The sequence below is a fragment of the Synchiropus splendidus genome, chromosome 3 (assembly GCF_027744825.2).
Source record: "Synchiropus splendidus isolate RoL2022-P1 chromosome 3, RoL_Sspl_1.0, whole genome shotgun sequence".
Taxonomy (NCBI): Eukaryota; Metazoa; Chordata; class Actinopteri; order Syngnathiformes; family Callionymidae; genus Synchiropus; species Synchiropus splendidus.
In genome coordinates this window covers 12,047,185-12,072,743 of record NC_071336.1, presented here as the reverse complement: position 1 = coordinate 12,072,743, position 25,559 = coordinate 12,047,185, and the positions used below count along the sequence as shown (strand labels likewise).

Sequence of the window (25,559 nt, the reverse complement as noted above, 5' to 3'; positions counted from 1 at the left end):
AACAGTTAAAACAAACCCAAGTGCAACTTGATGTTTAGTACATGCACATTAAGTCTGATGAGTCAGGGCTTTACCCCTCACCTCTCCATCTCTCTGTGAGGATCACCAGCAGCATGTTGAACTTCTGTTTCTAGTTTGCTCGCCTCTCAAACAGACAGCTTGATCTCTAGCCGTGCAAAGTCACTAAAAAAAACTGGCGCCTGCGAGGAAATAAAAGTTCATACTTCAAAGTGTCAAGTCTTCCCTGAATCCACTGACCAAACATCATTTTGATCTCGCCACATGCTGTACTTCCTCATATGAAAGGAGGCTGAAGGGAAAACAGGACGGTACTCAAGACACAGAAGTGTGTTTACTGTTCGCGCTGCCCGCTACTGTCCACTCGTCCGCCCTCTTCGCTTGAATCATTGCTAATTCTCTGGTCTTTGACTTGTGACCTGTGAAGCATCCTCTGCTCCAATTCTCATAAGAGCTGAGAGTAACAGTACAGTTTTTTTTCCCTCACCGTTCCCTCCGCTGCTTCAACGATTATTGGATTTTAAATGCATCTGTGTCTCGCCGTAAATGCTAATTCATCAACTTCCGCTTGTTAACTGCAAATCCCTCGATCATTAAAATGAGGGAAAAAACGCTTTTAACAGCTCATTCAGCTGGTTTTTGCATCAATCTGCATTGATCCATGCCAGTGTGTTATGTCTTACAAATGTTGTTTTATCTAAATCTATTCTGCCAGGAAAAAAAGATGCTCCTCCAAAAGCCCAATTTGCTTTGTTGTTGTAATTACATTTTTGAGACGCTGGATTTGGACGTGTTTGGGATTGGAGTTTGATCGCTCTAACACTGACGCAGCTTTGACGGATGTTATCTTGTGTTCGTGCACTAAGAATGATGTTGCATGTGTTTTATATAAATGTCAGATCTCGAGATTTAAACCAGGGATCACCAGACTGTTCCAGAGTCAGGAACACACAGTTTAACCAGCGGATGGCTGCTGTGCTTATGAAGGCTAAAGGTTGTCAGTCTTGCTGGGACGAGTGCATTTGTTTGCGAATAAGTTGTTACCTTCCACCACACAGTTGTCAGTATTATGTGTAAGAATGTTAACCTGGTGATTATTGTGTCTCCGCAGCTACATCAGACGGAACACGTCAAGGTCTGGACAGCATGAGAGGCGGCGTGTGCGCCACACAAGGCATGAAGGTGGTGCTGAAAGTCGGACAGAGTAAGTGCTAACACTGTCTCTTATAATCATCACACCAGTGACCGACAGAAGAGTGGATAGGAAGTAAATATGCTTTAAAACTCTCTCCGATATGGATGAATTTGTCAGTTGTTTTTATCCTAAATGCCAGATATGTGATCATGAATGCCATTGAAGACAACAACAGAATTTCTTATGCAAAGGTTGCAGAGAGAAAAGAGCAGCATTTACAAAACAAACATAGTTGCGTGCAAAAACACATGCTAGCACATATGTAAACACACAACCCTCTACACCGAGACACAACACAGTGGAGTGTGACTCTCTTCTTGACGGTGTGATTGGCATCAACACAATGTCCAGTTGAAACCGATGTTTTATATATATATATATATATATATATATATATATAAATTTGTTTAATAAAAAATAAAATATTATGTGAGGATTAAAAAGGATATAAGCTCTTTTAAGTCCAATAAAAATGTGTTCTTTTGGATGCAGATTGTGTTTTAATCGTTGGCACCTTGTGTGATTCAGCTGAACACACCTGCTGTAATAGAATCAGGGTGCACGGTGCCAGACAGTTTTAGTGTTCAGGCGCTGAAAGTGTAGCCTGATATAGCTGAAAATAATTCTCTGGAAAGACTGAAAGTTGTATTAAGTAACTGTTAGTGAAAAATTACCTTCAAGGACCGGGCTAGTCCCACAGCAGTGGAACACTCAGCTTTGCCTTGAAATAAAGGCAATATTTATTTGAAGGAAAGGTGGCTTTCCCTTGAATCTGGCGGCAGAGCCAAATGCAGTAGTACAGAAAGCGGAATCATGAAGTATGTGTGTGTTAAAACACCTCAAGAGCAGTAATTGTAACTCATTTTATGTCGCAATAAAGATCAAACATTCCTGTTTGAAATTAAACCAGAACTAAACTAATCCTGCGAAGAAAGGATGCAGTTTTTTTTTTTTAACATCAGGAAAACATGAGAGGAGAAGGCGTTTATTAGGGATGCAGATGAGCTCTTACAGCGCTTCAATGACTTGAAAAGTACCTGAACAGGTCGCGCTCCAGCGTGTGTTTATGTTTTCCGTAAAACACAGCAGTTTAGCTTGTTAGGTGATGCAACACTTCAGGATATCACAACAAAAGCCTTTGAGTGCGAGTAGTTTTTTCCCCCTGCAGGTCAGCGGCTGCTAAAACTTACTTTAATGCAAGTTTCCACATCATCTTCAGAGACACATATTTCTGTCAACACAGCTCTTATCTTCCTCCCTCACGCGCGCGCACACACACACGCACATGTCATCTTTGTGTGTTCTCACTGAGCGTATTACAGCTTGTTAAGTGGTGAGAACAGCAGAGAAGTGTGGATCAGTCAGTGATAATGAGGCCTGTTGACTCTGCCTTCACTCTGCCTTTTAACTGCTGGACACATACACACACACTGGCTTCCCAGTCAGATACATGCTGTCCATCCCAGACATGAATAGAATCTTCGACACTCTGGAGCACACAGAACCATCGGCTGCCAATAAGAACAACAGGCTTTTACCAACTGCGATTTCTGTCACCTTGTGACAACCAGGTGATAGAAATTAAACCTGACACGCCAGTAACGAAATGTAGTGCACCTTCACACGACCTCGCTGACACACACACACAGTCGCTTCATTCTCTCTTTAGTGGATTTAGCGGCTGTAGCTGGTTGATTGTCGACTATCGGCGCCAGGCATCAGTTGAGTCAGCTCAAAAGCAAAACACCACACACATCATCTTAACAACACACTCCTATCTCACTTTGCTTTCCTGTCCTTTTTTTTTAACCCTTTTTTCATTCACACCACGGTGCAAACTTCCTCTCCAAACTCCCTCTCTCCCCGTCCTCATCACCTCCTCTACATCTGAACGCCGGCCAGATCCTCCCCCGGCTCCAGCTCCATCACCCTGCTCCATTATATTCTCTCTGTCTCACCGTCTTATCTTCTGTGTGGCTGAAAGGTCACGTCGCCGTTGTTTGTCATCTAAATAAGCGGCGTGCCGCTCCGTGGTGATCTCTGATGAGATATGGTGCTCTGAGGACACACAGTGGCACACACACACACTGACCCGTCCTCTCTTATTCTCTGCTTTATCTATTTCTTTTGCTTTCCGTCTCTGTCACAAAAACACACTTGAGGTGAACCCGCCTGCATGTTGACGGCTCTGCATCAATCCGCATGCCGACAACAAAGCTGCCTGTCATGTGTAGGTCACTTATTGTGTTGTTGCTCATCTCGCTGCTACAATTATTTTAATGCATCCGTCCCATGATTTTATGAATGGTTTGTCATGCAGAAACGTCCCTCGCCGAGTAGCTCATCGGAATGTAGCCAGTGAAAGAGAATGAAGCAGATAGATGCTGATTGTTGTGAGGCAGGACGAGATTGAGAGACCCATGGGCAAATTTTAAGTCTGAGTCTCTCTATCTAGAGCTGTTTAAAAATAACATTTACAGACTTTACATTTTCTGGATTTACAGAAAGATTCTGCTGGGTGAAGCTAAAGCACTGGAGCCCTGTAGAGTAATACACTGTCTGCCCTCCAAAAATAATACACCCTTCTCACACCCAAGATGTAACAAATTCCATCCATCCAGCCATCCTCATCCGCTTATCCTTTGCTGGGTCACAGGGCCACAGCTACAAAAGGTCGCGCTAAATGCCCTTCTCCTGAACAACATCCACAAGCTCCGACTGGGGGATCCCAAGATCCTCACAGGCCAGTGTCGAGATCTCATCCCTCCACCTGGTCCTGGGTCGACCCTTCGTCTCCTCCTAGCTGGTTGTGCCTGAAACACCTCCAAAGGGAGGCACATAGGGGGCTTGAGATACCCAAACAACACTGACTCCTCTCAGCACAGAGAAGTAGCGGTTCTACTCCAAGTCTCTCCCGAGTGACAGAACTACTCACCGGCCACCACCCGTCGGAGAAAACTCATTTCAGCCGCTTGTATTGTCAAACAGACTAGATGTGACTCAGAACTCGCCCTTTGTTGTTGTTGTTGACGTGTCAGGTCTTCAATTGAGTCAAATGTTTCCCCGTCCAGTAGTACTTCGTCGTTGACAGTCCTTCACACAATGAAAAACTAGTGGTTGGGGTATAAGAAGTGGCATTAGAGTGAGTGGAAAATGACTTGACGGTGCCGCCATCCTGACTCAAGTTTATCGTCACATTATGTACTATTTACTTTACACCAAGATGCATCACGAGTAAGGATTCTCACCCCATGCGTTCTCATTCTAACCCGACCGTGACTCTTCCTAAGGAGATGCCACTGGAGTGGAAATGTATTGTGTATCTGAAATAGTACGTCAACATGAAACACAGAAGGCTGCTATCTGCACAAACCCTGCACGCAAAGGTCCACTTGGTGACGTCAATATGTTGACATGTGTTGACACAAAGGGCCTCAATCTTGACCAGCTTTATTCATAAAACACATTCGCTGGGGCGTTGTTTCAATAAACTCCCGCAATTCCACAAGATTTGTTTTCAGTTCCCTTTCCACTAATTCCTGTGTTGATGGTGAGAGAGTCCAACCACTGTGCAGAGCCGTCTCTAGCACATCCCAAAGGTTCAGCAGGGCCTGGTCTGGCCCAGAGAATCCTGCCATTGTCATGTTGGAATATGCACATGCCACCATGGAAGAAAAAAATCCACTTGACAGACAGACCTGTTTGTTCGTGGTGTCCAAGTTGTCAGCGGACGTCATTCTGTGGACCCTAATCCAACAGGAGGCTCGTACAGATTTGCTTAACTCAACCAGGGCGTATTATACAATGAATGCATTGCTTAATTGCCTTTTTTGTTTCATTACCCAAGAATTATTGCGTCCTTTGTTCCGTTCAGTCCTCGCGTCAGGAGGCTACCTGGCAATCATGTCTCACTTGGCCAAGTGTTGCTGTTTGTCACCTGTCAGCTCTGCCACCAGGCCGTGTGTCTGAGCTGCCGTGTCAGGATCCGAAAATCCCGGGATAAAAGACTGAAACTGGAAAAGGGAGACAAAGCGCTCATGGTTCTATCTGTTCCGTTTTTGCTCGGTAGAAAAGTCTGGTCTCTGTCATCAGTGGGTCCAGATGGTTTGAAGACAAACAAACAATCTCTAAAGCAGCTTCCTGTCAGCGTTGAGGAGTGGCACTTTCACAATGGCTGCATCTGTGTGTCACACTTAAATGCTGCTGCCGTCACCCAGGGCTCAACAGACAGATGGCTGGATTTGCCAACTGCAGATTACATGCCTTTATGTCCTCACGTAATTTCACCCTGGCCACATCCATGATTTTTATTTCCTCTTTAAACAATGAAAGTGTAATCTGCCGGTGACTGATGGCTCCGATTGGTGCACTATGAGCATTTTTGGAGGGGATGAAAATGCACATTATCCCCACCGAGGCAGAGTGGGAATTTCACTTCAGTTTTTCAGTGAATATGGTAAAATATAGCGAGAAATTGCGTTGTTTCATTCAATTGTGTTGAAAATTATTATGTCCCAAATTGAAACGGATAATGTTTCAAAGCTGCTCGGGTTTGAAATTCATCACAAGCATCTCCATCATTGGGATGTATGGTTGTTTCCACTAGCGTCTATTTGTCCTATAACCTTTTTATGCAACAATATTACTGAACTTTGTTGTGATTGTCTTTTGTCACTCCATCCTCAGGTCCTTACGGCCTTCCTCCCAAGAAGGAGTCCGCTGGACGCTCCACTAACCGAAATTCAGGTAAGAACAAAAAGAAAGCTGCCTCTGGGGACATCTACAGAACAATGGAGGAGGAGGAGGGGGAGGGCGTGCATGCAGCGCTGACATCTGTGGATCTCTAATTTGTCCTCTATTATTTGGGCTGATCTGCATGGCATCCATGTGAGAAAGAAATGGGAGTGGAGGAGGCAGAAAGAAAAAAGAGACCCTCAAGCTCAGGGGTGAGAGAGCAATCATGAGAAGGAGAGAAAGACAGAAAAGTTGCAAGTATCAGGGCCACAAAAGAAAAGTGACACTTGTGGTTTTCCTCCTTCGACTGCTTTCCAGACTGGAGATTTCAAATCCCATGCCATATTCTAGCTAGAGCCTAACAATGAGTTGGTAATTTAGTTTTTGACATTTAGCAGAGAAGCAGCATCTTGCATGTCGATACGCTGCCTGCATGAATGACACTGGTCAACAGATTAGTCGTGGCTAGCCTTAAAAATCGAAACTTTTTTTTTCTTCAACTGTCACCCTGCATGAGTTTTTCCTGCAGAGCTGACAAACAGACTGATAATGGTGAGTTTGTCGCCTCTTTATTCAATGCTGCGCGAGCGGAAGGAGAGAATCATTTATCCCTCGACTGCCAAGATCGATGAAATGGACCTGGCTATCTGGAGACGTGTTAGATGAGGCCGAGGATAAGTTGTTTTTGCTTTTTTATTAATTAATCAGACGTGGACCATTTTTATTATCAATGAGGGAAATGCTCTTAATTCTGTGACAGTAGTAAGTGAATAATGACACTGAACTCACTCACTATATCTGTTAGATCCCCTGACTTGTTTTTTTTTTTATATGTCCAAGGTAAAGTTAGTTTATGGGGCATTGTGGTATTGGTAGCATCCCTTTTAGTCATGGTGATTTTTTAAACAGACGTCCAATTTTGTCTTATTTGAGCAGAGTTTGCCAAATGATGAACATTTATTGTGATTCAACTTGTCATTAGTGTAAGCAGCAGTGTATCTTACCTAACCTTTACACACTAATGGCTCAATTAGGAACACCGTTGTGAACATCAGGCGTTTATTACCCGATTTAATGTGCTTGATTAAATAAAAAGAGGAGAGATGTTGCGGATTAAAAGTGGGGTAAATTATTTAACCCCATATCACTGACGCTACACATCTGTTGGAAGGACCAAGGCTGGGAGCCGGTGAACATGGCTTCCTTCTTTGACACCAGTGAGCTGGCTGTACCCTGCAGCGACACAATGGAAGTCATGTGAAGACAACGGCATCGCTGAAAATCACTTCACCGTTTTTTTTAAGGCTCTGTCCTCACGGAGTCAGCTGTATCCACACAAGTTCTGTGTCAGATCGGCCTTAAGTCCGCACGAATCTGGCATTTTCACTCACTGGATCCGTTACTTTTTAAAACCGGGTCCCAGAGTGAATACATTTTAAACCCCTGGATTTGTGACTCCGTCTGTACGGCTGATCCTCAACTTTCTGAAAACGATGAGGTCACTGTCCCGTCTGTCTCATCTTTCCCCCCGAAAGTCATCACTTTACTCCAATAGAAACACAGTACCCAGTAGTGCTCATTCAGCAGCAGCTGTTGAGCTTATTGGAAATATGAACTCAAAGTCTTCGGCAACTTTTAGAATATAGTGAGCAGTAAACAATGGTGATGCTGCGGACACTTGAGAAGCACACACTCTGCCTAGTAGATTTTTGCGCCCTTTGGTGGCGCTGAAGTCAGTGTTCCGCATCTGTTGTCGACGCATAGGAGTTTCATTGGTGTACAAATGCTTTCCTTCCTCATGTGACCTTCCAGACGTAGGGATTTGGAACCTGTGTGAGACTATCAGTTCTCCTCACTATATTACAGCGGAGGTCACTTGATCTATACTGTCTATAGCCCCTCATGTGGGCCCCTTATGAGTGTAGTCCCGTGGCTGCCCCTAACCTGGAAGGCGGATGTGTGAACAAGCATGAAAGCTTACTTATGTGACTTTCCCTACACCTCCCAACAAATATGTCGACTCTTCGATGAAGAAAATATCAAACCAGAAACAGAGAACATGAATCAGAATGAAACCCATGCAGTTCACTGAATGGTGATGTGGATTTCTTCTGGATACAAGTCAAGTATGTAATATCATGTGGCAACAATGGGCCCATTTTATTGAAGGTAGCATGATTCTTTTGGCCGCAGAGCACTACTCTTTCCGCCTAGCTCCAACTGTGATGGTTGCTGACCTGTACAGTCTGGAAATATCCCATCGGAGCTACAATGTGGCAGCAAATGGAGGCAATTGGCAGTATTTTGTAGACTATACTGATGTGGCCGATTAGTTGTGTGTCATCTGTATGCAGGACCATTATTAGACACACAAAGTACGAGATGAATCTCTTCATGCTGATTTCCTCATTTGTTACAAGCTACTAAAAATAAAGATCAAAGTAGAAGTGGATAAACAGAAGGATTTTTTTATTTGCTGCTGTCGATTCATCTCAATAGGTTGAAGTCGAACAAAGGGAATATGGAGCACTGGGGAATTACGGAGGCCTGAATGTGGAAATGTGTTTGATTTAGAGGGAAGAGAAGTGAGCGGGAAGAGCAGGATGTAATAAAGAGAACCTTTGGAAGGTGGCAGGCATAATGGAGATGGAGAATGAGGGATGTCGGGTTAATGGAGGGAGGAAGAAAACTGGAGGAGGGGAAGGGCGTGCAATCCGGCATTAGTGATTTGTTCCCAGTCAGTCCGGCGCAACAGGCAGCCGAGCAGAGCGGGACGAGGTGTGTTTTCCTTCGCCGCCGTGTGTCTGCTCGGGTGATTGTGTTGCCAGGAAGGTCATTACTGCAGCGTGGAGGAGACGGCAGAGTAAGATGGACAGAACAGACGGATGTGTGCCAAGAATACTGATGAAGCAATCTAACACATTTAGGAACTTGTCCTCCCGGCTTTAAACAGGCAGCTGCACTCAGAAACAGACACGCGCACACCTCTGGACCATCACTCACCCGCTGGGTTCTGACCCGACCTATGAAGAACTCTGAGCTTTCAAGTCGGTTCGCAGCGCCGGTTTCAAGTAGACAGAAAGACCGAGTGATTAGGACGGACAGTCCGGAAGGAAGACAGTTTGTCAGTGTGTACTTGGAGTATCCTTCATGTGGAAGAAATCCACTGGTGAATGTTCAGGGGGCCACTGTGTGTTTCAGTGAAGCCCTCACAAGCCTCTGCTATCACGCACACAACTGCCATCCCCTTCATCGTGGCGACCGTGTGACCACATGCAAGGTAAACTCAAGGCTGCAGCCGCGGGCTGAGCTAGACTACAACCTTGCTGCTGCATTTCAAAAACCACCATGCAACAGAAACATTTTTCATCACCCCAGGCGTTCACGGAGGAGTCCTGTTTTTCCTGGCACTGGGAGTTTGAAGACACCTACTTTGTGAGGCGTTCTTCGACACTTCTCGTGCAGAAAGGCTTCCTTTTTAAAAAGGCCTTGCATCGTGTCGGAAAACAATGATAATGCTTGCCACGAAGGCACACAGTACATGGAGTAGAAACTTTCCTTATGCTCTTTTGTCTTTACTTTGCTTGACTGCAAGACTTGGTTTACTTGGCTGCCTTCTTACAGCCACATCAGAGCCATCGGGAGTGTTCATGGATCGTAGAGTTCTATGCATTCATGATCCATTTCAGTCGGCGAGTTGGCAGCAATAACTTTGTTCATCTAGTGTCGGTTTTCAATGTCTACATGGTCTGAGTTGAGTTGTCTGAATACATGAGCGTCAGCATTCATGTTAAAGTATCCGTCTCAAATAGTGATTGTTTCTTTCAGGCACAGGAAACTCCACCCACGGCCGGGGCGCCAGCGGCTTCGGCGACACCGAAGGAAGCGGTGAGAACGGACCCCTCCAGCCCTCCAACATTGCCCTCATCGCCGGCGCCGCTGGCGGTTCTGCCTTTCTACTCCTGGTCACCGCTGTGATCTGCGTTGTTTGCTACCGACGGCGGCACGCCAAACACTCAGACACCCACCACCCCCCACTGTCGCTGTCCTCGCTCACTAGCCCCAAGAGAGGAGGGGGCGGCGGCATTAGCAGCTCCAACAACAACGGATCGGAACCGAGTGACATCATCATCCCGCTGCGGACATCTGACTCCGCCTACTGCCCTCACTATGAGAAAGTGAGTGGGGACTACGGACACCCCGTCTACATCGTCCAGGAGATGCCGCCGCAGAGCCCGGCTAACATCTACTACAAAGTATGAGGCGGCTGATGGTCCGCCACCTGGACACGCCCACCTCTGCCTACCCAGAACCCCTCTGCAAAGATCACTGTCCTTCAGCCTCCCAACTTCTATTATTGACCCTCACAGATCTCCCACCACACCGAGGAAGTGTGTGTCAGGGTCACGGACACGGATCCGCCTGAGCCGGCTGGACCCTCTGAGTTCCTCCTCTTTGTGAAAAGAGCCACCTCCCCCCCATGTAAGGAGTCACTTTAAATGACCAACATGTGTGTGCAAAGGAGCTATTCCAGAACTTGTGAGGAATTGGATTAACAAACTAAGACTCCCGAAAGCCACACCTGCCTCGCCCGCCTCCCACCGCCACAGAGACGAGCCCTGACACTGAACTCACCTCAGGACTTCCTGAGACCGCAGGGGCCTCGAACTCGACCGATCAGCCATGCCGTTGCTCGCGGTCCCATGACCAGGCCCACGGCAGAATCTTGTATATTTTAATAACATGCGTGTGTGTGACTGTGCGAGTGCGACGGTTACCATGCGGCCACCAGGCATCGCGAGGGGTTTTAGTTTGTGCGTTTTGTGCGATTGTTCGTTAGACTCGTCTTAAATACCAAAACACAACATAGTGAGCGGATATTGAAAAAAAAAAGTTTTTTGTATTGTTATTGACACTTCTAGATGAAATATATGAATATCCAGTAAATAGTTTATTATTTTTGAACCACCCCCCTGTTGCTAGGCAGAATTTTATCTGCCGATTTTATTCTTTTGTCGTGTACGTGCGCGCGACTGAGTGAACGTGTGCGTGCGTATCCAGGAAGTACATTTCTGTTACTTTTAAACTTCCGTTGATAGGCAGAATTTTTCCTGCTGTTATTATTTTTAGTCACTTCAATACTTTTTTTTTTCTTGTGTACATTAATTTAATCACTCTTCATTTCGCTGGTGAGTAGAGGCTGTTACTTCCTCCCCTTCTCCTCCTCCCCCCACAACGGTGTATATTTTTATCACTCCGCGTACTTTGGCTGTAGTTTTGAAGTTTAGCGCTCGTTTGTGGAAGTGTCGAGGTAGAAACATCCATGGAAGTTTCTTTTTTTTTTTTCTTTTTTTTTTGAAACGCATATTTGAAAAGAGTCGGGTTGGGGGGAGGGGGCGATGTGTGGGGGTGAGGTTGGGAGGGTGAAAGAATAAAGGAGAGGGAAAGGGTTCTGTCTGGGGAGGAGGAATAAAGCAGCAACTGAATGCAGAACTTAAGAGGGAGGAGGTGAGGGTGAGGGAGAGACTGAAGGAATTGCACACTAAAGAAAATGGGGAGGATGGAAGCAACGGGTGAGAGGATGAAGGATCTATGGATGGGGAGATGACAAAGAACAGTGGATGGAGAAAAGAATTTCTCAATCGTGTTTTATCCGAGGAAAAGAAAAGGCGCGCGCTCACATGCTCACGAAACCTTTGGGTTATGTTTCTTATAATCACTCACTAATAAGATGTGATGGGCATTTCACTATAAACTCTTGCTTGTGTGGCTGGTTTGGCTGCCCTCCACACTCCAGCCTGTTCAGCCTTGAAGACAGAGAGAATTGAAAAACACAGTGGACCACGTTCCCCTCACTAATCCTCCCAACACCGTTACATGGAGAAAACAAGCAGGAGCAGGTTCAACTTGCAACACTGGGGCAACTACCAAACCGTGTTTGGCTCTTCTGTTTCTTGCTCGCCTTTTCACACACATCCTGCAATAATTCCTGCGACACTCCAGTAGCAAGTCTCTGCTCCTACCGAGTTTTCTTTCCTTTCATTTTTGACATACTACATCCCCACTTCCTGTTGACTGGCGCCAAACATACCCAAGTGGGTGATCATGTGATCTGCGTTCTCATATGTGCTAGTGTGGAGATTCAGAGTCGTTCTGACGTGACGCTAAACTTAGCTTGTCCTTGTTTTCCAATGATGTCTCTAAAGAAAAGAGGTGGATGAATCCTCGTTCGGACACACGCAGACACATACACAAGCTCAGTATTGTTTTCTGGCACCTGTGTTTTTGTATCAATATCATCTCCTCTGATGTGTCTCATGATGTTCCGATTGTGTTAAAGTGGTTTTAGGAATAATGGAAAGAAAAAAATGTATTTGTTTAACAGTTTCAGAAACCATGTGATAAAAAAAAAAATCTTTTGTATGACAACTTTGTGTTTGTTCTGTGTCTGTTTAAACCATTCTCTTTAAGAAGTCGGCAGTGCCAACCGAGTGTCACTGGTTAACTACATTTTCGCTGATTTTTGGGTCGTTGGCATCCGCCCACTCGCCTGCTCAGCACAATGCCGAAAGTCGGATTCTTTTTTTTTTTCTTCCCTCCGTTGCGTTTCAGTAATGTTCGTTTTTACATGTTGTTTGAGTCTCACAACAAAAGAAAGTGTCGTTCTGTGGAGAGAAAACAGCGCCTCGCTCTGTCATCGCTTGCTGGACCAAAAGTGTGTGTGAGTGTGTGTGTGTTCTGTTGAGTGTGTGTGTGTGTGTGTGTGTGTGTAGCTCTATGTGCCAATAACGAATGAGCAGGGGCTGTGCAGAAAGTTGGGGGCCGTGCAGCGAGCTGGAGCCTCACTTGTGTTGAGACTTTGTGTTGCAGAGTGTTCCTCAGTGTAAGCAGATTTTCTTTGTGACAAACCCCCCCCTCCACCTCCGACTGCTTTATGCCCCGCCCCGTTGGCCTACTCCTCCCATTCTTGACACACCTCTACAGAGGAGAAAACTAGAACATTCCTGTTTGGAAGAAAAAAAAAGTTGAATAAAAAAAAAAAAACGAGCAAAAATGTTTTAAGCACCAAACACTGTGTTTCATTTTGTGCGTTTAAGTGCTGTGCGTGCTGTTTCTGTGTGAATGCGGTGTCCACCAGCCTTTAATAAAAGGTCTCATCTGGAGCGCTGACTCATCTCAGACGGGGGCTTTTACTGTCTGCTGGCTCTGCCGCGCGCTCACACCTTGGCGCTATCAGCCAGTTATCACACCTGTCTTCGTTAGTGTCCTGTGTTGCCTGGCAACCCAATGACAGACCCCATTTCATCCCCCATCAACTCCCACCTCCACCTCAAACTATAGGTTGCGTTTCCATGACAACGTCCCCGGTCCCTGCCTCAAGCTGTGTTCGTCTGTATCGCCTGGTGTAGCCTCATGGTGGGCCGTTGATGGAAGACTCGGTATCAGTGTGGATGACGCTCACTCCCAGGGATTAATCCTGGTCGGACATTTCTGCGTATGCTAGTCATTGCTAGTTCTGTGGGAGTTTACTGAAACTCCGTGGGTCGTGACAAGGGATGTGCGAATACAATGAGGTTGTTCTGAGGGTACCAGAAGCATGAGGACACCCTGGACACTTCATCACTTATAGACAACTCACGCACACGTTTGCCTTCGACTCATCCGTTTTCCTCTAAATGTTTTTCCACGGTGAGAGTCAGGAGATTTCATTTCATATTTGCAGTAGTGCTTAAACAGCAGTTGGCGCAAGTATACAATGAACTAGTCCTCATCCATGTGGATGTCGGCCTGCCTGCCTGCCCTCATGCGTCACTCGCCTTCTGCCTTCATTTCACTCAGGCATATTGTTTCCCCATTATGGCTTTGTTTTGTAGTTTATGAAATAAAAGTGCAAATTGCTCCTGCGGTACTGGAAATGGCAGCCGCAGCCATCAAACAACTCAAAGATGATGATGATGTTTGGAGGAGTTTCACAGTTTTTCACCAGCAGCTTTGTGTGTTGGACTCCGTATTAATAATAGCCTGACTCCCTCCTTCATTTTGCTGCCATGAAACAGCAGCTCTAATGGCTGAGGTGTGTGTGTGTGTGTGTGTGTCCAGAGACTCCAGATTATTAACAAGTCAATCATCTGAAATTAACACGTATATCCTGCAGCTACACAGCCGCCTCCCGCCCTCCCCGTCACCGCCGTGCTATATTTCCAGCGCCTCCCACCCAACTGCACCTTTCCCTCATAGCGGAGTGAGAAAATTGCTGCAGTTAAAAACACCACTGATGACAAGAGCAGCTGTGGAAGCTGCTGAAGAGAGGCGCGGCGTGGAGGAGGGGGGCTGATTCCCATCCATTCATTTTCGATATGCGTTCTGCTTTGGTTTAATCCGGCACCTACCTGGCCCTTGTCTTGACTCCCCGACGATCTGCTGGAGTTAAGCTGCGGAGGCCGCGTCGCCGGACCAACACTGACTGACAGAAATGAACTCATTAACAGCATGTTCAAGCAAGTGGCTTGTTTTCCTTCATGCATTTGTGATGAGGCCCCGGTGCAGCAACAGATGTGGGCGTCCACATCTCTTAGACTCAAGGTCGCCCATTCATCCCTTAAGTGTTGTAAGTGATCAAAATAATTGACGAAACAGAAGGTGCTTTTAAGCTCTCGAGCGCCTCTTTCATGAGTCTGACGGGATATTTAGAGAAGACTTGCAGACAAACTGTTTGTCTGTCTGCACGACGACCACCCGACTCCACTGTCTGTATGCCACAGTATAACAGCCCGTTGGACAGACCTGACCAGCCTCCCCTCTTAAGGTGGTTTGGACCTGCATTACTACTCACTGTATCTGGTGCATATTACATTTCAACCCAGCTACACCAAACCTGCACTTCCACTCTCACTTGCAGACAAACCTTATCTGTACCTGTCATGGAGATCGTATCACGTCTCTGTGACACCTGCTTCTTCTTTCATATCCACCTACATGTGTGTCTCCAAGCCCTTATCAACGCACCTACAACTGTGTTCTGGAACACAGGAAAAGACAATATAACTTTACCACGTCAACATTCCCTTCCCATCAGCAGATCTAAGTGTATTGATCCGCCATGAAAACCCACTAATGTCTTACCCAGCACGTGCACCTAAGAATATAAACCGATGCTTCTGCTTGCTCACTTACCTACTAGCCGCTCCTCTGTCTGTGCATTTGAACTCTGGGAACTCGGGGAAGGCATTGTCTTGACTCCTGTCCTCACAACCCCGACATCACTGTTCATTCCGTCGTCTCAATCACATTGTCACATGCCGATCGGTTACCTGCTTATTATACACAGCATGTTTGGACGCAACAAGTGAGATATGAAGGTGCATGAACACAAGCAGCACGTATTCATGTCCCACACACACACACACGAGGCTCGTACACGTGAAGAGGCACATTTTCCCGACGACAGTCATAATCCACCACAACTCCGAGTCAGAAAAATGGATAGTTAAATTGTTCTTCAAATCTCGCAGGGTGGTCTGGTGGTTGAAATTCCTTTCAATTCTGAAGGATTGTAGCTTTTTGTGTCCACAAACTGTCAAATGTTCTCGGAACAAAGGCGTCTGAAGAGGGAGGAAAACACAAAAAAAACAAAGAGCTGATGCATTTAAATTCAAGTTGACGACTGACGTTACAGGACGATTGCGCAAACATGCAAGCGCCGTCTTGGCTTTAAATGTACGTGGAGCCAGGAGAGGGATGATGATGAAACCTCCTCTTTATCCGGCAAAACACACACACACAAACACAACCACAACGCCACTTTATAACACCCAGATAATGAAGTTTCACTCGTAGTATTTTAACATCATTTAATAGTAATTAAACTATGGGACGTATAACACTAGTTTCTACAGAAGAAGTGGCAACAGAAATAGTCCAAACTGGTTAGTCTGGATGGGGGCGAAGGAGGGGTGGGGGGAGTGGTACTGTGGAAGGTGGAGTCACACCAGCTCTATATGTGTCAGTGGTCGCACTAAAACTACTGAATAAAAGATTAAAATACAGGTGACAGATAAGTGTAAATGATTTTCTGATTACGCAAAAAGAGGTATTTAATCGCCATGACATGACAAAGAAAAAAATGTGCATTTTTTATACATATTTTTAGATGTGTTATAATAATATACATGATAAGAAAGCACAATATCATTATTATATTATAAATAAAGACTTGACCTTTTGAAAATAATTCCCATTGACGTAGTTCATGAAGTTATTTCAGTATGAAGTATAAAAAAGTCAAATGTTTAAGTAATATTATTGCGATGAATATTAAGAAATAATCGTGTTCTGGAAAAAATAAAAATACACACAAAATGGGGAAAATGCATAAAATATACTGTATGTCCTTACTGTATAAAAAATAAATAAATTAAAGTGCAAAATAAAAATATATAAATAGTAAATCATCACAACCAAAACAAATTTCTGCACTTCGATAGATTCACAGTGAGCTCACGAAAGTCACATGAACACATGTGGCCTCCGGGCCCAACTTAACCTTTGCTTGACCTTCAGCCTGAACAATAGCAAAGGTGCCATCGGCACCAAAGGTAGCAAAAGGAGGACCAGATATCAAGGGGTATAAAAGGTTCGGAAGAATCGGAAACAAGACGAATGAAAGCGTTGCAGCCGTTGAAAGAGAATCTGCATTCGATGTGCACACACAGCAACACTGGTCTAAAGAGGAACTCTAGTCGTGGAAGTAGAATGAGAAGTAGTATCCACAGAAGGGCAAGGAGACATGCGGTGCTGGAGAGATATGGTGGAATATCAAAAGACAAAGGAGGTTGTGTTATTTAAGTCATTCTCAGCGACGATCAGAGCAAAAACAATTAAGCTCCGGCTCACTTTCTAAATCCGATCAGGAAGCAGCGGCCCACCGGGGCGTCGCACTCTTCTGGTACCAGACTGCTAGATTAGTTTGAACAGCTGAAGCAGGCGGTTCTGGATCAGCGACATACTTCCACTCTGGCGTGTTTGTGCCACAACGTGATTTGCATAAATGTGTGATGAGAAATCTTTGATGGATCGCTGAGGCAAGTGAAGTGTAAAAAATATGCAGATGGATGTGATGACACATTTGCTGCGATTCAGGATGTGTCTCAGAACCAGTCTTGTTCCAGTGCTAAAGTTCCGATCGGGTTCTGGATGGCAGAAGCAGCAGCATGTGGACAGATGAGATGGTTGAGACGGTGATCATTATTATTATACATAATATATATATATATATATATATATATATATATATATATATATATATATATATATATATATATATATATATATATATATATATATATATATATATATATATATATTATAAACCACCGTCCTACGTTACATATCTAAGTTTTAGAGTAACACACCGGCATTTGAACAGCCACATTAGTTTAACAAAGAAAAACCTGCTTCAGGAGCATTAAGCTCAGGTGGATCAATAGTATATATATATGTGAGCTGTATCCCACTTCTGAAAGTGAAGCACTTTTTGCTTAACGCAGCATTTCTGGAAGGTCATGTAAAATAGTTGAGACAAAGCAAACCCTCGTGTTCCTGAAAATGAGATATTGTACTCCACTTTTCTTCAGTTTCTCCAATGTTCCAGGTTCCTCTTTTGATAGCGAACCAATTGTGATGACGATTTTTGCATTATTATTTTGTCATTTCTCTTGATGTATTTATTGATCTCTTAAGCCATTTCAGGCCTTTTGAAGAGAATGTCTAACGTGACAAAATTGTTAAAACTCCTCTTTGATTTATCTTTATGAAATGTCAGAATGATGTGCCTTTAATTTCTCTGCAGTTACTTCCAGTTAAATTCAAATATTGAATATCATTTTCCGCTGCAGCTTGTCTCAGCAATGTCACAATGGGCTGGAGCGGATCCCAGCTACTTCACATTGCGCACGATTGACCTACGTGCCCTTTTAAACTGAGGGAGGAAATCAGAGTTACAAGAGGACTCACAGAAGAAGCATGAGCAATGAGGGCGCATGAAAACCCCTCACAGAAAGGACCCAGTTTCACAGCAAACATTGTCTGGCACCCACAACCCTCTCGCTGCTTTTGAGAGCCGTTTTGTCCTTCGTTCATTTCACTAGAAAAGTGCTTTCCCCTTCTATATTGCTAAAGCTTTATGGCATATTTAGATTTTTCTCACATAGTTTCAGATAGTTACATGGCATTACATTAAATACATTATGTATTTTGTATATTTTTAACAAAAAATTAACATATTTAATTGAAATAATCATTGCTGTAATGCTGCAGTATAGTCACTCCCATTTACATCTCTATTTAAAAGTTCAAAGTCAAAGACCCATTTTATGCTAATTTTATAAGATTTTAAATTGATATTGAGAAAGCTGGACAATTCTGAAATCTGAAATTGACAGAAATCTGCGGATAACTGAAATTCTTTAAATGCTTGCTGTCGCCCCAAATGACACACAAAAAAATTGTTAGCTCTTTTCCCATCATATTCATGTTTCTATGTATGTAATAGTTATGTAAAATTAATGATGAACATCAGAATGATGAAATTTAAGTTGGGTCTGTTCCTATTTTGTGTTTTCATCACTTTCAAACTGAACAATTTTCCATTCATCACCTCAATCTCACTTAATCTTCTTCATCGTGGTTCACCATGTTTTTGTTATGGCATCACATTGTGTGATGCGGTCGACTAGATGTTCCTTGCAAGAGATTCATCTTTAGAATAATAACAATAATAATAATAATAATAAATGTTACTATATTGTAATACACTGGTCCAGCTGTCTGAAGGATGCAGCAGGAGCAGTACATGATCCTGACTCTCCTCCTGACCACTAACTACTCTGAAGACCCCAGATGCTTCATTTGATGCTAGAATTTGCATTTTAACTGGCTTTAACTAAAAGTGCACTTTCAAAGACAAAGACTGAAAAAGCTCAGGCAGTCAGGCAGGCAACACAGAGTACATGGAAGGAATGGAAAGACTGGTGAAAAAACAGCGGCAGTGAATGGGCTTCTGCCACAGTGGTGTCGAGGAAATAGTAAACCAGGTGAGGGTCAGCATCTGTGTGTGGAAGAGAAACTCCAGTCATTAATAGTCAGCGGTGAGAAGATGACAGTCTGAGCCGTTTTCATCATAATTGCTTCATGTTTCACCTGCTCGCCGCATCACCGCTGCCGGCGGCAACGGTGAGGCCGCGTGAAGCGCTGGAAGTGATTTCCACATGTTCAAAGTTCAGGTGGATCCACAGGAGCCGGGATTTGCACCTCCACTCGTCTCCTTCGCCACGAGACGCTCCTCTAATACAGCAGTTCAAAGCCCAAATCCAGTTCAAAGCAAATCTGATTTCATTTTTTCCTCCTGACTAAATGTGATCATGCCAAAGTCATCCTGGCGAGCGGCGCGGCCTTTCAGCCGGCGGAGCAGCTGAGCGCCGGATCCCCAAAAGACACTTTACAATCCATCAAGAAGGATTTCACAGCAGTTATGCAGCGCCTGCTTCTCTGGATGCAGCCCAGCATTTCCAGGATCTCTTCGCTACAGTGTTGGAAACTTTGCTCATGTTTACCACCATGAATCAAATATCCCTCACCACCTGCCAGCAGCGCCCCCTCCAGGAGCTGATATTAAAGACTTCCATCATTCTTTGGGTGTCACTTTTTAAAGGTTAATCTCTTTGTTTTTACACCTGCACACACACACACACACACACACACACATCACAGCAACAGTTTCAACACGACTGATTTTTGTGATCATAGCAAAACAGAATATCAAGCTGAAATGAAACTCTCCAAGAGCAGATAAGATGGAGTGAATCAATGGATTTATTTGTGTGGCAATTCTTATTCAAAACACGCATTGATTTAAAGAAAAAAAGGAGGAAGAGAGAGGAAGCAGATCCTTGGCCATAACCAGGACGAATGCAAGGATTCAGCCATGGGACTGAGAAATCAAGATACAGAGTCTGCACTCCTGACACCACCACTAGAGCAGAGAGATCAGAGAGATCATCAGAGGGAATTCAAAACTCAAAATTGAAAAACATACTCATTTAAGACAATCTGGTTTCCACCTCAGATCACCACACCACAACTTGAACAGCAACTCATGTCCAAATCCTTTCCTGACTCATGCAAACGCTTAAAATGCTGGAGTCCTACGTCATCATGATGATGCTCTGTTTGCAGGTTATTGCTTTGCAAAGTTCAGCCCCGTCTGTAATCTTGATCTGTAATCTCCAGCGCGGCCCTGAACCCGCCCACCTCTATATTAGATCCAACCGTGTGCGAGAGACGTGTTTGCTTTGCACTAGGTCACATGACTTGCCCACCGTTGACTGGTCCACCAAAGCATTGCCTCCACAAGGTTCCTGTCAACAAAGGACGGTGCACATCAACTTATTTGATCTGACAAGGAAGTGGGGCTTTGGTTGCGAGTGATTTTAACTCCAGTGTGCAGTTCTATTGGGTTTAAGCTATCAGAAGAGGCAGGCTGAAGGTTTCCTCCTGGACTGCAAACCTTGCTGTCATCTTTCCTTTTTGGCTTCCTCTTACCGTTGTGCTCCTCAGCAGTTCCACTGTCAATAACAAAGTGAGATTTGAGTACTTGAAATATGTTGCGAAAGGTAACATGTGGACTAGTCACGCAGGCTCTTCAATGATGGCGTCTGCAGTGGTACTGGTTGAATAGGAACTCAAATACTTGAGGAATTGGGGTCAGCTACAATGACTCTTGCTGAAGATATTTCTGGCCTGTCTTGAAAGGACAAGACAAGGAAAGGGAAAGGAAAGAATTCTTGGTCAATAAAAAGCCAGGTATGGTGATACTAGAAACTTTAGAAGTTTTTCCTCCGCACAGCTTTAGACATTTAAGACACAGAGGACCAATGATCTGCTCCTGAAAAGTCAGAATCAACGAGTGCTGGCTGCAGAAGAGTGAACAGGCGACATGGTCGGCGGCTTTGGCAGAGTTCTACCATCTTCAAAGACGCTGGTGTTGTTCTGCCAGAGTGGTCGCCATGAGAGGCTGCCACCTGAAACCCAACAAACAGAGTATTCTCTGAAGCCACCGAGCGCTGGTGCGTGCGGTCCAGCCAGTGTGTGCTCACAAACACAAAAAGGACACGGTGAAGATCCTCGATGGTGACCAGCCACTCGTGTTGACATCAGCGCCGGCCAAGCAGAGTAAACAGAGTAGAGGCACAACAAGTGCTAATTCAAGATAAAACCATCCCATTTAACGCCACCCCTCCCAGAAAACTCTTTCACCGCCAGAGTAAAGTGAATAGGAGTCCCCATCTCCATCTCTCCCCCATTCTCTCTTCCCCATCCCTTTATTGAGGCAGCTGCACCCTTTGACCTCTGTGCCCATGGAATGTGTGGACCACTGGTAGCCACGGCGAAAAGAGGAGGGTGGGTGAGGGGTGAAGTCAGGCAAAAAGGAGTGTAGAGGGAGCGATGGAAGAGTGAGGAAAGGGGGGAGGCAGCTTTTCTCTCCGGACTACAAAAGCTGTCAGGAGGAACAATAAGCATGGAGAATGGTGTGTGTCCAGAGAGGCACTGAGCCGTGTGAGTGTGTGAACTCGGCAGCGAGAGCAGAAGAGAGGGACGTGACGGAGGTGAAGAGATACACGTATGTAGGTATGAGAACAGGGGTGAGAGTGGACGAGAGGAGAGACCCGGGACGGCGAGGCGGAGGAGCGTTGTTTGTTTTGTCCAGCAGAAACCGAACGCAGGACTTCCGTTGCCAAAGGAAACAGAACACAAGCAGTAGTATGTGAGAGAGTGTGGGTCTGCAGAGGCCTGCGTACCCCCTGGTGTGGAGACATCACTCCGGCTACAGTCGTATTAAGGGTGAAACTCAAAAATCTACATCAATGTTTCAGATTACCATCTTTAATAAATGAGTTGGCTTCATGCTCAATGAGATCTTCTCACAGATGCATTTCTTGCACTTACACAACCCTTGAGCTGCACCACTCAAGTCCAGAAAAAACAAAAATGAAAACAGTCTGTTCGGTGGCACGAGTGGATGGGTGAACATCATCATCGCTCATTTTTGGATGGAGCTTGAACACAAGCTATAAACTGAATGTGCGTCCACATAGAGGCCTTTTCTGTATGTGTAAGGCCTGGTGTGCCACATGCTGAGGGAACATCTGTCTGGCTTCATTCGCATTGTGGGTCCATCAGAACAACAACTGCGATCTTTATTTTTTATTTCAGGAGAAAACACTTGAAGATTTCTAATTTAATATTCATAAGTGATTAAAAGAGCCAGTTCCACCTGTCAAAGTCCCCTGGGAGCTTCACTGCACATATCTTTGATCACATGTTTAGTGGCAACAGCACATAAAGCAGTGTCGCTGCAAGCGATGATGTCACTGTTTGCTTTTTCTAGCAACCCCCCAAAACTCATTATGACTCTTCAAGTCAAAAGTCAAACCTTTAACATCCGTCCGTATGAGCTGGTTTTCAAACTCACAACAGTGTTTCGGCATATCTGTCCTCGTGAGGTCCAATTTTGAGGAAAACACCCCCTTGCATGGTCCTTTTGCTGGACCCCACAAAGCTAAGCCTCAGTTTGAGGATGAGGGCTTCAAAATAAGTGGGCATCACAATTGGGCTTCAGTTTGGTTCAGAGTCCTGGTTAAGGTTAGTTATGTGTTTTGGATGGTTAGGTGAAGGGTGAGAGGCTGGGGAAAGGGTTATGGCAATGAGTGGATCCCACAAAGATGGTGCGACAAACCTGTGTGTGTGTGGCCTGCATACCAAAGGGGCCCTGCTCTCCACTGTACCGGTGACATCAGTATAGTTAATGCCACACATCCTCCCAGTCTCTTTACGTTATCTGTGTGTGTGTGTGTGTCCCCCTCTGTGTGAGTGTATATCTGTAACTGTGTGTGTACGTGCACCGAATGCAAACTGTTTCACTCGCCAGTGACTCTAGTTAGTGTGTGAGCAGTGAGATCAGTCGCTAGACGGGTGTTTAGGTGTGTGTCGTGTCTGTGCGTGAGAGCATGTGCTGGTTTGTGGAGAGGGTGGAGAAGGTCAGGGATTTTGTTTTGGGTGCAAACCTAGAGAATGATGGCCACAACACACACACAGTCAAAACTATCGATCGGCAGGTTGGTGTGTGTGTGTGTGTGTGTGTGTGTGTCTCCCTGTCGCTGTTTGTGTGTAAGTGGTGGTTGATAGCAGGACTAGTGTTGTGAAGTGGTCCAGGTTCAGATTCTCTCGCTGCTTGAGACCTTCTATCCGCAGGATGAGGGCAACGATGATGGGCTGAGATAGCTGTCGGTCACAGAGCACTTCAGTCTCTGAAGCAGGCACAGAAGGTGATCCATAAGAGAAGCATGCTCAGGTAAGGAGCTGCGCTGCCTTCTGAGGCTTACAGCCTGTTTATTATGCAAACACATGAACGTGGAACACTTAGGAACAAAGCCCTCAGATAATCACACACCTGCTAATGTAGCTCACGTAAACACATCTCCACTTGCTCCCGGAGCTTTCTCACCAGCTTTTACTCACACTCTTTACACTCGGTTACGCAATTACATCCCATTCACATGGGAGAACATGTGGCAAACATGTTAAAGAGGCTGGAGGAGCAGGGAATTCAGCCATTTGCTCTTCATATGACAAACAGCGTGGTGTTTCCTTTCTTATTGCTGGTGCCACATCTGGGTCAGAACTTGTATTTACATATGTCTTGATTTAAGATCATGAGCGCATGACCGCGTTTCCTGACCAGCAGCCGTCACTGCTTTAAACCAAACACCAGCGTGACACTTCTGCAGTCGACCCGGGGCAAAGTATGCACGGGGCCCTTTGACTGCAACTCACCGGGGGCTGTCTCGCAGACTGGTACTATAAAATCACATTTAAAGTGTTAAGTGTTTGGCATGGAATGACATGTTCTCTGTTCCCACCCCTGAAAAATCAAGGCGCACCAGAAACCCATGGGTGGGTGTGTTGAAAAACAAAAGGTATTAAGAACCTTCTGTTTTCCTTTCACTGACATATTAGAGATACTTTTATTAAAACACTTTTCTCCTAAAATAAAGAGAGCCAGCCAAATGGTTTGGGGCGATTTATTTTACAACCCTCTCCGACAGTCAAAAAGAAATGCAGTTCTATTTAATGCAGACAAAATGCAGATGTTCCAAGGAGAAGGCTTCATGTGGCTTGGGTTTAGACTGGAGTCTCCATTGATGTTAGAGAGCAAGGTACTGATGGGCTGATGAGGTTTCATGAAACAACCATTTGAATGAAACCTCACATTATTTTAGAACATGAGCGCCACCTACTGAGCTCTGAAAACGAGGACACTGTTTCATGAAACCACATACGCCCCATCACTACTCAGAGGTGGTGATGGGTTTATGAGGCTTCATGAAACAGGGCGCTCACTTTCAGAGACCACTAGAAGGTTGTAAAAAAGTGCAAAGTTGAAAAGCTTTTATGAAAGCAATAAACAAATGCGAATGGGAGTTTCATGCAGCTGGCTGCTTCAGTCTTGAGGCTGCCGTCACAATCTTGTCCGACCATGTCCCAGCTGAGCAGCCTTATGAGCACTGATCTGAAACCACTTGTGAAGGACTTTCAGGTCACATTTGAAGAGAATGGGTGGGAAGTCAAAGAACCAGCTGGTCATTTATTAATATTTTACCACGTCATGTTTGTTAATCATAAATATCTCCTCCTTAAGAGACACTGAACTTTTTTTCTGGGAATGTTCAAGCACAACAACGTTCAAAATGTCATTGATATTTTTCCTTTGTCTGTTTAGTGGTGGTCTTCGTCTCCTTTCATCTGCTGCAATTGCATTTCTACATTTGTAAATGTTTTATTCTTGAAAATGATGTAACGCAAATACAATCAAACCTCTCTCTCTCTCTCTCTCTCTCTCCCACAGACACAGCAAATCCTTCTGTAACTGTCGGAAACAAGTGGAGCAGGATGAGACTTGCTCCGGCGCGCTGAGGAGAACCTCATGTGGTGTCAGAATGATCGCTGGAATCACATATCCAGCAGGAAATGAATTAGTATCAGGGTTGGTACAGGTCTAATTTACTGGCAATTCGGAGCGATGGGTTGAAAATGCATATTGAATCCAAATTTAAAGTGAGTCTTCTGTTATTACTTCACTTTTGCATCCTGCTATTATGATTGAATTACAGCAAATTCAACGCTGTCATTCAGGCTTCTGACAGTTTCTTTCTTACCCTGCACCACAATATGCAAATGACACCAACCACTTTCTTCTGATTTACATGCATTTACATATCAGGAGTAAGAACGTTGACTACACGCAATTAGAAAAGCAATATTTGTTATCAAACTGCCGCTGGAAGATAACAGAAGTAAACAGCAAGAATATTGAGATATTCTGTGCGACTTCTCATGGAGGCCCCTCCCCGCTCCCCCAAACCTTTTACGTGTCTCATCACAGTCAGGCAGGCGGCCAGGCCTGATGGGAGATTTCCTGTCTGCCGCAGTGAAAGTCCCTGCTGCAGATATCATCGTCACCACCTGACAGATACACGGATAAAAGCAACATCTGTGT

The 25,559-nt window shown here is 44.8% G+C and overlaps 1 protein-coding gene across 1 annotated transcript in view; it reads left to right on the top strand.

The window, feature by feature from the left end:
* The window catches only part of efnb3b (ephrin-B3b), a 56,993-nt gene extending 43,972 nt beyond the window's left edge, over positions 1-13,021 (top strand). The window contains exons 3-5 of the mRNA XM_053858562.1: positions 1,130-1,222; positions 5,900-5,959; positions 9,776-13,021. Of these exons, the coding sequence (XP_053714537.1) occupies positions 1,130-1,222; positions 5,900-5,959; positions 9,776-10,209 (587 nt within the window). The 3' untranslated portion in view covers positions 10,210-13,021. The remainder of the gene's footprint in view (positions 1-1,129; positions 1,223-5,899; positions 5,960-9,775) is intronic.
* Positions 13,022-25,559: the final 12,538 nt, after the last annotated feature.